The 15,103-nt window shown below is 45.4% G+C and overlaps 1 protein-coding gene across 2 annotated transcripts in view; it reads right to left on the bottom strand.

Annotated features, from left to right (window-relative positions):
* The window catches only part of LOC119175759 (myosin light chain kinase, smooth muscle), a 126,196-nt gene that overhangs the window by 92,262 nt on the left and 18,831 nt on the right, over window positions 1-15,103 (bottom strand). Inside the window, exon 4 of one of the 2 annotated variants that reach the window (XM_075876121.1) lies at window positions 13,472-13,531. The exons of the other annotated variant lie outside the window; for it this stretch is intronic. Coding sequence (XP_075732236.1) covers window positions 13,472-13,531 — 60 coding nt within the window. The remainder of the gene's footprint in view (window positions 1-13,471; window positions 13,532-15,103) is intronic. 2 annotated transcript variants of the gene reach the window in all.

Below are 15,103 nucleotides of genomic sequence, written 5' to 3'. Positions count from 1 at the left end.
TCACTTCACGGGTATCAGGCATATTCTATTGCTTCAAAAGGCTTCAGTTCAGAAGGCGTGAGCTTTTTCACTCGACAAAATGCGTTGACTAACAAGTTCCCAAAACAAAGCCAAACAGCGTACACACGCCGCCATGCCACGTGTATGAGATCCGGACCTAATACGAGTCTGACTCGGGCCCGACCCGAGCCCGAAGCTCACGGGCTTGTGCCCGACCCGGGCACGAGCCAAGAATTCCTTACACGGCCCGGCCCGCGAGCCGTAAGTGGCGAGCCGTAAGCGGCCCGACTCGCGAGGTTAAGTGGTCTGGGCCGAACATCGCGAAGCGATGACGTCAGTCACCCATGACGTTCTGGTTCAAATAGCCTAAATTGTAAACATCAGAAGCGGACATGTGCTAATAAGGTTGTCGCTGTTTTTAATTGTTTAGCGGTACTTCAGCGTCTCACTCCCGCTCCGAAAGCTTAAAAGAGGCAACACGATGTATCAGGAATGCTCACCTTCCATAGGCGGTCTGAAGCGTGTCCACGAGGGAGCGATCACGAACAATGACTAAGAGGAAAGGAAGGTAAAAGAACGCTGCCCGGGTACAGCTCTATTGATAGTTCGAAAGCGACTACCCATCGCGGTTCCCACTTATCCTGAGCCCGATGTGGCTAACATTGTTACTCGCCCAACTTCCTGCAGGCTCACAGAGGCCAACGGCATCAGTGTGCCGCAAGCCGAGCGCGCGTTGCAGTCGACAACGATTCCATTTACAAAAGCTTTGCCCTCCCTCCCCCCCTCTCCGTCTTTTGTGGGAAGCGACGGACGGTCGGTCTCGAATTGCCGTCTGTGTCACGCGGAGGTTGACCGACAGTTGGGAAAGCAAACGACCCACGTCCAGCGCGTGGTGTCTGTGCACCGACATACAGTAAAAACGAAGGCAGACGATTTTTTTTTTATTTTCTCAAAAGCTCAGTTCCTTTGTTGCTGCCGTCGTACTCATTCTAGAATCCCATAGACAGGCGTTTGGACTGCGAAGCGTGTTGGTGCTTTGCCATATCAAGGGCCCGGATCCGTAACTGCGCTTTTAGATTATGCTGCTCGTATAAGCGGACAGAACTGCACGCTTGAAATTACGAACATTGTGAAAAGAAGGTTTTGTTTTTCAAGCTCAAAAACAATGTCTGATTGGACGACAAATTGTTTGATAAGAGAACTAAAGGTTAGTTATGTTGGGTTTTTGCGTGCAAAAGCAATAATAGCTATGATGTGCCAGACACTAGGTGATTTTAATGACAGGGTTAAGATGTGAGGTGAAAAACAGATTTTTGTTTCCAGTTTCTTTAGAAGACCTTCGGCCTCTAGAAACCAAAAAAACGTCTTCTATGGGGATGATTGCATTTTCTGATAGTAGTAACATTGGGTGTAAAGGTGTTTGTGTTCTGTAGAATTCTTTGTAATAATCGCGTCTTCTTTTTTTCCAAAACTGGGCATGTTAATAAAATATGATCAGAGGTTCCTTGCTATGTTCGCATTCTGGCTGATCTCCGCGCCGTAAAAAGTTGTGGGTTAGCTGAGTATGACCTATCGGGAGGCGGCATAGTATTACTTCGATGAAGTGCTTTTGGTGAATAAATGACATGAATTTTCGCAAAATAGGCTGGATAGTTTGAAGCTTGTTATGCACTTGAGCCTGCCACTCTTCTTGCCATTTTGCTCTAAAGGCTGTCCGGCACCTGGTAAAACAATCTCTGAATGATACCTTCATTTTTGTTACGCTTTGATGACTTGCCCTTGTTTCTACCCTGTCTGCTTTTTCGCTTCCTGGGATAACAACATGGCTCGGCACCCATACAAGACGAATTGTCTTGCCATTTTTCTCAGCTCTGTCTAGCATCTCTGAAATGTCCCCAAAAAACGGTACACTTTCCGACCTTGAATGGAAGGTTTTTAATGCGCTAAGAGAGTCAGTGTTTATGAAAGATTGTTTATGGTTTCTAGATAAAACTTTATAAAGAGCAAAGAGCACATACTTCTGCTGTAAAGACGGATACAAATGGCGGCAGTTTTATGCATGTTTCTCAGTGTTTTCATATGACGGCACATCCTGTATGTTCTTGTATTTTTGATCGACTAATGTAGTATTCAGAGTTAGTGTTATATTTTTCTTGCACGGCTAAGAAGTCCTGGATAACTTGTTCCAGGGGTTTTCCTTTTTTCTACAAATGAGTTAAGGCAAAGCCAGTGTAGTGCGAGAAGTCCAACCATGGAGCCAGTCTTTCCAACGTTCGAACAACGCTTAGCGCCTGATTCGGTACCTTATATTCTATACTCGATTTGATTGATTGATATGTGGAGTTTAATGTTCCGAAACCAGAGAGGCCGTAGTGGAGGGCTCCGAAAATTTCCACCACCTGGGGTTCTTTAACATGCACCCAAATCTGAGCACAACAGCCCACAACATTTCCGCCTGCATCGAAAATTAATGGAAGGTCACTGCAATCGTTGCCCAGCCTCCGTTTGCGAAAAGGGCGCGCTTTTCAGACACAACAAAGTAAGAACTGAGGCACTTATTCACGTTCATCTGTACCTGTGCACGTTTCGTGCGTCATTTGTGCGGGAGAAACGCGGAGCAAGTTTCGATCTACTTGCCTTTCTGCGCGTGACCTTCCAATTTTTTCGCTATCGCGTTCATTGCTTCGCCTTTGCGGCAAAGCTGTGACTTTTTAAAAACAAGAATGAACTTCCAAACAGTTAGGAAAAGGCCAGAAAAACTACGAGTCATGTGGAGTTTGGAGCTGACAGCCGGTCAGGTAGTATTATACAATGCTAGGAAAATGAAACAGAACCCCTTACTAACATGCAATGACAAAATTTGGTTCCAATGCGAATTCCGGATCATTCCTAACTGTACACTTGAAACACGCGATAAAGGAATCATTAAAAAAAGAAATAAAAGGTGTGGGGTGCGGCCTCACTGGCGATCACCTGCCGGTAATGAACTCCCTCACCCGAGCAGGATTGGCCACCCTGGTGCAGTACTTGGCCATTACCTCCCCTGTGAATGTACCAATTAACACTTGGCCCTCAGTCACACAGTACAAGAGCGGATTGATTGGTGGATCATGGGAGAAGTCTTTGCCTAGCAGTGGGCGTAGTCAGGCTGCTGCTAATGATGATGATGATAATGTTATGTCTTTAGAATCCCGCGTTTGCACCACGGTTCCTATGCGTGCGTTTACTTCATTATTTTTATACTGACCATGCAGCAGTTTTTTTGCTTACAGCTCTTGCTGCCACTGGCTAAAACTCAAGTCTGGGCACAAAATTCTGCCATGCAGACGAAAAAAACTCTTACTCTCCCACCCCCGCCCACTTTTTTTTACGCTGTCATATCGTTCTCTGAATAGGCCGGTAACGAAAGCCATTTTTAACGTGCCATTCTCTGCCATGTGTGCAAGCCAGATGATACCAGAAAAATATTTTGTGCAGGATATGCTCGCTTTTTAAGGACGAGCGTGTAATTACCCTGTTGCTCATGAAAAGATGAAGTAACACTTTAAAATGCAAGCTGATATTTGTTCAGTGAAACATACTAAAACAATATGTAAAATAAATGATAAAATGCTCGCAGGAGTATGCTATTGAACGATGGGAACATCGCTAACAATACAAGGTTGGAGTAAAAAAAAGTGAGGACACAAAGCAGTTGCTCCGTTTACGCGTCAAAAGTATTCATTACCGAAACCACTTGATCCGCACTCCACCACTAAAACATGCCTGCTATTCACCCATAATGCAATACACGTACCACGCTTTGTCTACAGCGCGACCCAGGTTATCCATTTACGTATTCTGCACATTAATGAAACGTATCAGATACAACCGCGTCGTGTAGCTCCCTTGTGGGTTAATTTCATGCCGTCATAGAATGACGACCTTCATTTTTCATTGCTTGAGTTAGTTCACATCCGATTTCTGTTGCTACGCACTTGAAAAATGTTTGTCTCGTGTTTATCGCGCTAGCAGAATACAGGAAGAAATTCATGAAATACTTGCCGTTGTGCTTTAGTGGTTAAAAAGTGCTGCCACTGAAATCGAGGTCGCGAGTTCGATACTGAGCCACGACAGCCGCACATTGATGGGCGTGAGGTTCAAGAACATCGGTGTATACTTGCAAGAAAACAACAGGTGGTCAAAGCTAATCCGCAATTAACTCTCACAGCGTGGCTCATGATCACGCAACAACCGAAAAGCCAAGAAATTCATAAATAATAAAACTAAGGCAAGATATTTGGCCCAATAAGTTAAAGAGACCCACAGCTAGCAAGAACGAGTGATTAGACCCTTGTGGAAATTAGAAGATCAATATAGTGGCCGTCTCAAACCTTTTTATGCAATCTGAGTTGTATTCGTATTATTCAATCGCATTTAAGAGTCACACAAACAAACAAACAAAATCTGGTATGTCACGCAGCCTAGAAGTCTTGAAGCTGGATTATAAAGTCGTTCTATTCGCTCTGCTTAGTCAGTTGCTTTTACGCGCACCACAATCAGTACTAAAAATTAGAGCACGTATATTACCATCTACCACCGCTCTATTCCGTGTTGCTTACCATATTTAAAAAAGTTCACGGCGAAAAGCGGCACTGCCTTTGCGGCAAGTATAATGGAACACGCCGATCAGTGGCGCATGTTCGCGCAGCGCACACATGCTGCAGAAGGCTACCACGCACATAAACGAACAATGCTCGCCTCCCACTGGTTGCAACATGTGTTTATGTGCATATACGACGTGTTTATGTGCACGTTACTACGTAGACGAAGTCGCATTAGGGTCAAAGGTGCTGCACAAACTACGCATGAACAAAACAACGTTTGTATGCGATGTAATCAGACCAACAAACGGAATGACCATGCATGGTGCCTATCCATAGGTTGCAGCGCCAATGTTCGAAAAAGTCTGTATCAGGTCTCCCCGCTTTCATTATTTCTCGTCTACTTGCATAAAACTTTTTCCACAGCATCTACACACGTCATTGTCACTGTAAAGATTTGTAAATCTTTAAAACATTAGCAGCACAAGAGTATTCTGCGTACTGCAGAATACTGCACAGCAATGCTCTGCATTGCTGTGCAGAGCAGAGCATTTCCAAACCAACATATCCAAACCAACATATCCCAAAACCAACATATGATTATGAGAGACGCCATAGTGGAGGGCTCCGGAAATATTGACCACCTGGGGTTCTTTAACATGCACCCAAATCTGAGCACACGGGCCTACAACATTTCCACCTAAATCATAAATGCAGCAGCCGCAGCCGGGATTCGATCCCGCGACCTGTGGGTCAGCAACCGAGTACCTTAGCCACTAGACCACCACGGCGGGGCAACCAATACTGTGAGACACAAACTTTGCGTCTTCACGTTAGCGTTATCAGAACATGGTATGTCGGTCACTTGTTTGTTTTTTCATGGTGGCCCGCTAACGTTCCAGCGACGTCGCTTGCACGCCGAAGCAGGCTGATCGTAGCGTGATTATACTGGCTTTACGTCATCTAAGCCGCCATTTTAGAACCGAGTTGCCCGTCCATGACGTCACATGCAAGCGATCCACACATGGTTCTCGAAGCCCTATTTGCGTCCACTTCACCTAGTTCCTGCTTTTTATCGAGCGAAACGTGTTAGTCAAACCTTCTGAAGACCACGTAAACGTAAACTCAGCGATTAAACAAAAAAAATTAGCCAGTACGCTTGCTCGCTCACGCAAACGTAAAGTCTTCCCCCCCTCCCCACCCTACTACCAACCCACACAACACACCCACACACCTACATCCATCCCCCATGCCCCCACACACGTATAGAGAATAAGTACGCATAATCGTACGCACCTTAAACGGTGAATAAAAACTTTCGCTGCTACGAGTGCTGCGGGCAAAGAGCCAAGCAGGGCGCACCAAATAAATGCAAAGCAGCTAAGGGAAACATCGGACCGCCAAGCACGTCACAGCGGAATTAGCCAACGGCGTGCCGAGGTAGAATTGGCCCACGAGGTGAACGCTAACAGGCTGCAAATAGTGCCGGCACACAGGCAGCGTGCGTCAGTGTGGACGATTCTGCGAGCCACACAAGTGCTTGATACGGTGACGCACGTTGAAAAAAAAAAAAGAAAGGAAAGGTAAAACGATATCAGCGCTGCGCTGACGTATGCAGGTGTTGCTGACTGCTCGGAAACGTATGCAGTGGTTTCTTGTTGTCTCGCTGCCAGCAAAAGTGGTCAAAAACGAGTTTGTACGGCGAATAAACGTCAACTACCTTCCTTTTACCCCTGGGAATCTAAAGCATAGAAAACGTTGCCGTTATCCCTCCACGTCGAGCACCCGTGAAAACGTGCACTAAAGATGTTTTCAAAGATGCAAGCGCGCAAATAAATATAGCTACAATGACTTTGCTTTCGCTCCCATACACAGGTTGCATCTACACGAACAATCAAGTTTCATTAGCGACAATTACTCTTAGCAGTGAATTCAAACCATAACAAAGCAAATGAAGCTAATGGTAGAGTTTCGCAAACTAATTTTTTTATCTCTCTTTTCATAACGATTGAGTGGGTGTTAAACAATCCGTGTAGTGGCGTGAGAAGGCTGACCATATAATTTCAGCGCACAGTATACATTACCAGTTCCACTGTCACTGACTGCCACAAATACCAAATATGTATACCTGCAAACATACGTTCAAGCGCAAAAAAAAAAAAAAAAATCTGCGAAAGAGAGATAGAGAAAGAGAGAAAAAAAATACTGCCTGCACCATGGGAAGAGCTTTGTCGAAGGTTTCGATAATTTATATTGGCCTGCGTACGTATACAGAAGCCTTACGACCCTTTCTTATCTCGCGCAGCAATTTTTGCCAGAAGGTGACCGAGCAAACAAGCCAATAGTCACCACAAAACAATTGAGCCCAAAAGAAGCGCGAACAATTAATTTTCCGATTCTTAATTATATGTTTAAAAACAAATAGAAAATATCACTCCAACACGTAGGAGAGCTTCAAAGATCACTTAATTATTGTGTACAGCAAAATTACGCGCAACTATGAACGAAAGAACATAGCCACCTTTTAATATTGTCTCTAGGGCAGTCTCTCTTCCGTTGAAGGCACGTTTGCCAGCGTTTGAGCATTTGTTGTTGATTCCCCCAACGTATGTTTGATTTCAACACTCATCAATAAGCGTTCCCAAGGGGGAGGAGGGGAGTTGGGGGAGCGCGCAGAATCTGATCCACACATTGACTTTGTAGGGCGGGATGCAGTGCTATGAACCTTCACCTCCTTTTATGGAGAACAATACACACGCGCCTATACACTCGGCTATTCAAAGTCATCGACAAACACGCCACTAGTGAACATTATGATCACGAAAATAGCTCTATTTGCTAGGACATTGCAAACGAAAAAAAAAAAAAACGCGACATGCGACAGGAAAACTCCACAAGAAACTAAAAAAAATAGCCAAAATCCGCTTAATGTACGTAGAACTGGCTACTCTGCCGCGCAGTAAAATAACGTCACCCTGTAGGATAAAATTTCACTCCTTTGGGTTGCGGACGAAAGAAACATGATAACGAGAACAAGTAAGGCCATACACAAATTCGTGTCCTCAGAGTCTGTGAACAGTTGGGAGCACCGGTGGCCTCCGTTGAGAAGACGTTTCAAGCTGCAAAATTATTTTATCTTGCAAAATATATTGCAGCCGATTGGCCATTGCTTCAAGAATGTTCTCATAAAAGACATCCGGAAAAGTTATTTGGAATCGCAGTTATGAAAAGCAAATATAGAGACTAAAAACCTTCTTTCATTAAATACGTTTTCCTATACACAAAGTAATGGAACCGAAAACTGCGGATACCTGCAAAACAGCATTTGGTGAGCGGAGTGCGCTATCTTTCACATATGATCCAACTTGACTGACTTGACAGACAAACGCACGAAGAGGGAGACAGTAATTTAGGTGGGCTGATGAGATTAAAACGTTCGCAGGAATAACGTGGCGACGGAAAGCACTTGACTGGGTTGATTGGCGGATCATGAGAGAGGCCTTTGCCCTGCAGTGGGCGTAGACAGGCTGATGATGATGACTGACTTTACTGGCGCGATTTTGCCATTGTATTTCCTTAACCATCGCGCAACGCGCATGGCGGCGTTGCTCACGTGTAGCCTGATTATGAAACGTATCGAATTATCACGTGAAAAGAGAGACATGATTGATAAGAATGATATGATAGATAAGACATGATTGACGTGGTGTATACGCCCATGTGCTCAAATTTGGATGCACGTTAAAGAACCCCAGGTGGTCGAAATTTCCGAAGCCCTCCACTATAGCGTCTCTAATAATCATAAAGTGGTTTTAGGACGTTAAACCCCCCATATCAATCAATCAATCAATTGATAAGAAAAAGAAGAGAACACAAACAGAGAGGGCCCACCCACCACGGTAGCTAAGCAAGCAAAGTGTGGCGCATGCGAAGCTCAAGGGTGCGGGATCGACTCTCTGCAATGATGGTCCCATTTTGATGAGGACAAAATAAAAAACACCCATGTGCATAAATATACGTGCATCTTAAGAAGACCCGAGGTGATCAAAATTAATACGGAGTCACCCTCTCAAGTCGTGGTCATGACACGTAAAACCTCTGCAATTTTTACAGACGACACCAAGTTATAAGTATCAACTGAGAATTTACTGTAGAATATACATACATATTGCAGTGTGCACACAAACATGATGGAACAAAGTAGCATTCACTCTGATGACGCCCCCTTTCAGTTTGTCCGTCAATCTTGCCGATTATTCAACCTTACCGCCATTGCATTTAAATATACACTTTAATGCATAGATTGGTTTTGAGATATGCGCATGTTATAAAAGTAAAAGGAGGATTCGAAGCGTTTCCTACGAGAAAAACGGGTAATTGATGGGTGTACAAGTGTTTAAATTGTTCCAGTCCTTCGCCTAGAATGTTGTCTACCTCAACTTGTACATTGCACGATACAAATACAAAACGTGTACTACGCAAAACTTTCTCAGTGTACGCAAGTTATAAAGCGTGACCAAGCATGGTTGCGGTTTCCAACTTGCAACGTTTCAGAACGAGTATTTCTGATGCAAAGATGCCAACTTTAGAAAGGTCGCTCTCGATAGATTGTTCTATTCAAATCTACTCGTGCAAACCACGTGGTCGTGCCATGGTCCGTTGCAAAGACCATCACATAGAAGTGTATGTACAATGGTGGGCCGGGCATGTAGCGTGTAGGCAGGATAACCGCTGGTCATTAAGGGTAACTGACTGGATTCCCAGAGAAGGCAAGCGGGTGAGGGGGAGACAGAAAGTTAGGCGGGCAGATGAGATTAGGAAGATTGCGGGTATAAAGTGGCAGCAGCAAGCTCAGGACCGAGTTGACTGGCGGAACATGGAAGAGGCCTTTGTCCTGCAGTAAACGCAGTCAGGCTGCTGCTGCTGCTGCTGCTGCTGCTGTTGCTGCTGCTGCTGCTGATGATGATGATGATGATGATGATGATGATGATGATGATGACAAAGGTGCAGCTAAGGAGGGGCTGAAAGGTGTCCGCTATTTATAGTGCAAATGGCGCAACACAGACTTGTGAACAGTGGCAATTGAACAGCTCTCACTTAATACAGCGCGCATGTACATGATACTCTGGTCAACAACCTCAGGTAAGCACACTCGTATCCGTACGCGCAGGCATCGCCGGCGGTGCCCGGTCGGCCGCTCGATCACCTCCTTCGTAAACGTGGGCCGCAATCCGGAGAAGCGTGTGAGAGACTCGTTATACGCCATACGAGTCTCGCGAGGGCCATCGGGCTGCTGGGGGACCGGCCGCCTGTATACCTTATCGGCCAGAGCTGGCCGCAACGGTGACAGGCGGCTGACACAGCGAGCCACAGTTCGATATAGGTTCGCACACACAGCAAAGGACCAGCGGGTGATGCGGCGCTGCGCGATCGCTGAAAGCAGCAACATTCGGAGCGCATCTCCAAGAGTTATTGACGAAGCCAGGACGCGAGCACTAATGTCGACAGGATAGTCAAGATTATATAGTTCTTTCGACATTTTAGTGCCAATGATTGCTTGATCGTTCATGTGAGTTGCGTAAGCATCGGATCCGAACTGAGGCGGATAACTTATTCAACGAGTGATGAGAAAGCAGCGCGCGCTTCGACCTATATTTAGCCTTCACGGTGGCCTAATCGTTACGGTACTCGGCTGCTGAAACATAAGATGCGAGTTCAATTGTGGTCGCATTTAAAAAGAAGCCCACGTATTTTGCAACCTCGGTGCACGCCAAAAAAAATCCCACGTGGTCAAAATTATCCGAAGCGTGGCTCCTTTCATAACCTGAGTGGCTTGGAGGCGTTAAACCTGAAACTAATCAAGTGTCCACATATAGCGTGTGCCAGGAATAACATACAGTAAGGTCCAAGAATAACTGAGCCGTTCGCGTTTTTATAAGTGTAGTGACGTTGGGAAAGCATGACCGCGATACAGTCGAGAGAGGAAGCCTGCGTTGAGCCAAAGATGTGCTGCTCAGACGATAGCACCCACCACTTGCATAACGCCATCGCTATACAGATGAAGTGCAGCCTACGTGAAATGCGAGCCTCTGAAGCAGAAGAAGATACAGAGAGAATGCAAGAATACAGCTTCGCAAGAATACAGTGTTTCGTAGAGGAACAGCGATGTGGGTGAGTGTCGGTTGCGAAAGAAAATCAGAATCAGCGCTGCCTTCGAAGGTGCAACGATAGCGTGAAATTATATTATATATATATATATATATATATATATATATATATATATATATATATATATATATATATATATATATATATATATATAAGCACCATAGACATTGTACACATCAGGTGCTCTATAGATAGGCGCATTCATGCTATACATGCATCATATACACAAAGTTATAAGCATCTCTCCAAACGTCTTTGTTGCTTTCTTCCTTGGCTTAGCTCAAGTGATCCGGGCAAGTGATCCGGTTGTTCATAACATCGTGCCTCTCCTTATAGCGGCCGCTCGCAACTACCGAATAGCGATCATCCAACCGTCTGTTTTGATCGAATTAGACGAAATGCGGAGGATGTAGAACAGGACATAGAGGTGCGCTTAGACGCGGGTGCAGGAGTCTGAAGTGGTGCGCAGTGTTCGATGCCTGTGGCTTCTTTTACTGACACTTAACAGACAAGAATTATGGAGACGTCATAGGATCACTATATGGAGCGAGCTCTGGCAGGTGCAGATGGGCTGGTAGATTGTATTCTTGCTCGATCATGCAGAAAGCATGAGAGTAATGTAACTGAGATGTTCAGTGTAATATAAGAGAATGTTTTTTGGACACCTTCTCAGGAATTTGGAAACAAAGGTCATGGATTACCGAGCTGCAGCCCTTATCTACACCGCATGGACACGAAGTCCATTGAAACGAATATCGAAGAATATATACTAATGAAATGCTACTGCTTTAAGCAGTTTTTTTTTCTAATTGCCATCATAACTTTTTTTCTTCATTTTTACATTTGAACAATATTTATTTAGAGAGCAAACCCATGCAGGTGTCTCACCCAATGTCAATAAAGATACTTTATGATCGTAAAACCACCTATTTCCTACCAATTTCTGTGTAAAAGAGAGTGATGATGGGACGCCCACTAGAAATAATGAGTTGATAGATTGATATGTTAGGTGTATCGTCCCAAAACCACCATCTGATTATGAGAGACGCCGTAGCAGAAGGCTCCGTAAATATTGATCACCCGGGGTTCTTGTAACGTGCACCCAAATCTGAGCAAACGGGCCTACAGCATTTTCGCCTCAATCGAAAATGGAGCCGCCACAGCCGGGATTCGATCCCGCGACCTGCGAGTCAGTACCCGAGTATCTCAGCCACTACACCACCGCGGCGGGGCTTTCGGTGAAACTGATTTCGTGCAATCATCCCGGCCACAGTCGCAACTGCGCTTGACAAGATGCACAGGAGTTACTTAGCCATCGAGAAAGATTTTTGAGCCACAGCTAGGTATCCAGCGGCTATGCACATTTTGCAGGTTCTGTACCGTTTGTCATAAGTTATTCGCGTTCATCTCTACCTGTGATTACGTTACCCCGCCGAAGTGGTCTAGTGATTAAGGTGTGATTTCCGAGGGTATAGTGTGTGTGTGTGATTTCCAAATGGCTGGCGTCACTCCATGGACAGTTTCCGTGGCGTTCACTGTGCCTTCTCAACCTTCATTATTGCCTCGGCTTCACGATTTGGGAAATGCGAAGTGAGCGCAAAGCTAGCACGGTTTGAACCACGTTTGGAAGGTATATGTATACTGTGGTTTATTGTGCCATTCCTGCTCACTCTGACTTTCGTTCATTGGGGCCACCATCGCATGCGACGTGCAAGGCTTTCGCCATAATAAAGTTTCATTCGTTCACTTATATACTTCAATGAAGGAAAAAACCTATGTAAGCGCCCACCAAGACGCAAAACGAACTCAAACTAAATGCAGCAATAATCAAATACAGTACACACTGGGACAAGAATAAGTGTAAAGTTTAGCGTAGAAACCGGAATGGAATAATGGTAGCAGCGCTAACAATTGCGAGCGTAGTTGTGCGCTTGAAATCGAAGGTGGCTGAGGTACTCGAGTGCTGACCCGCAGGTCGCGGGTTCAAATCCCGGCTGCGGCGGCTGCATTTACGATGGAGGCGGAAATGTAGGTCCGTGTGTTCAGATTTGGGTGCACGTTAAAGAACCACAGGTGGTCGAAATTTCCTGAGCCCTTCACTACGGCGTCTCTCATAGTCATTTGGTGGGTTTGGTACGTTAAACCCCACTTATAATTTACGTCTTAAAACCAATATACGATTTTGACAGACGCCATGGTGAAGGGCTCAGGAAATTTTGACCACCTGGGGTTCTTTAACGTGCACCCAAATCTGAACACACGGACCTACAACATTTCCGCCTCCATCGAAAATGCAGCCGCCACAGCCGGGATTCGAATCCGTGACCTGCGGGTCAGCAGTCGAGTAGCTGAGCAACTAGACCACCGTGGCGGGGCTGTTGCATGTATTTCATTGACAGCATTGGAAGTAAAGTCCCATGAAGTTTTACACTGGCTACATGCGTTTCCACGAACAGAAGCAGGCTATATTTGATTCACATCGTTTCAACTACGTGCCAAAAGTAAGGGATGAACAAACTCTGTAGCCAAGTGAACACGCATTCAAGCCTTTTATGAGACATTTTGTGAGCAGCAGGTAGGCTCTCGTCCTCGCAAATTAGTCTAGTGACACTGCGCTAATGTCAGTCCTGTCAAAATTACAGAGCACTAGGTTCACTCTTGTACTCCTGCAAAATGAATACCCCGCTGTTCAAATACCGAATACAAATACTTGTGCTCACCCGTTGTCTTTAAGGAATCTCGAAGACATTCGCAGACCTGGAAAGCCGTGGAATAGCACACTGCGGAGCCAAACAAAATATGTGATGCCCCGATTCAGCCATCTTCGTCCAGTGCGTGGTTGACCTGATGACGTGGCTAACTTCGACTTCCGTTCGTTGCACGCCGCAGAAAATGTCTTATCTTTGCCCTAATATTCGGCACGCTTACCGAGCGAGACAACTGAGTGCAATCTAACATGTTATATAGCTGAGCAAGTGGCAAGGGGGAGCGGAGGCAAGCGCTAAACCAAGTACTCCCGCGCTTCGCGCGAGTCGAAATTCACAAAATAAGAATAAATACAAAAAAGAAAAGATGAGTTCTTTACAGTTCAATCAAATATATTTACACGTAAAAACGGGTGAAAGACAATAATTTCGAACATCCACGTTAACCTCACTTCGTTCAAACAGGTAATTAAGATGCCCAGCAACCGCCACGAGCGCACACGTGTCTTGAAACCAAAACTATACGCCGAGTTTCCATGGACAGGCTTAGAGTTACTATAGATGCCAGCTTTAGGTAGCATATACAGTTACTGTATATGCTACCTAAAGGTAGCATATACAGTGATTTTAGTCTTGCTTTACTGCCAGCGCCGTCAGATGACGACACGTCACCGCATCTGGGCGCATGCGCGAGGAGAGGTTTTTTCTTTTCGTGCGCATCACGTCTACGCAGCACTCGTGCAAGGCCTATCCAAGAGATCGCGAACATAGAGTTAATATACAGACTGTATATTAACTCTATGGTTGCGAAACTTCACGCAAAAAGCGGCTCATCAGCTATTGCCGGCGACATCAGCATGGCTTGCTATGGGGGCCGCTATTGAAGCGCGACTATGTTTAGAAGGAACAAACACTAATAGTGAAAAAACCAAGTTTTTTTCAAAGGCGAATCAGTCATGCTTCACAGGTGACACTTATTTCCCCAACAATATTATATAGGTGCAACGAGCGAAGAATTTAGCCCCGCCACGGTGGTCTAGTGGGTACTCGGCTGCTGACCCGCAGGTCGCGGGATCAAATCCCGGCTGCGGCGGCTGCATTTCCGATGGAGGCGGAAATGTTGTAGGCCCGTGTACTCAGATTTGGGTGCACGTTAAAGAACCCCAGGTGGTCAAAATTTCCAGAGCCCTCCACTACGGCGTCTCTCATAATCAAATAGTGGTTTTGGGACGTTAAACCCCACCAATCAATAAATCAAGCAAAGAATTTATGGCATCGTCCTATTATTACGAAAAAAAATATTTTTCTTGGCGTCCTCTGCGCAAGCCACTATTACTCAGTGCAGCCCTTGCGCTACACGGAAAGGCTCACCCTGAAAATTTCGTCTGTAGTTGCTCACCCCCTCACTAGTGTACCGCACTTGCTTGCATTCCGCGAATTCTTGTGGTGAAAGTTTAAGTTATGCTATGCGCGAAGTGCTTGCCTCGAAACTTGCGGAAACAATGTGATGTGCAAGTGTGTAGTAGCAACACGCGTATGCCTGGCGACCCATGTCTTTAGATAAAAAAAAACAAAAAAAAACCGAGGGCAACGGTTCGGAGCACTGTGGTCGCTGGACTTCCATGCGTTAGTATTCCTGCAGCCCGG

This window comes from Rhipicephalus microplus, chromosome X, assembly GCF_043290135.1.
Source record: "Rhipicephalus microplus isolate Deutch F79 chromosome X, USDA_Rmic, whole genome shotgun sequence".
NCBI classification, from domain to species: Eukaryota; Metazoa; Arthropoda; class Arachnida; order Ixodida; family Ixodidae; genus Rhipicephalus; species Rhipicephalus microplus.
This window is presented reverse-complemented; position numbering and strand designations above follow the sequence as displayed.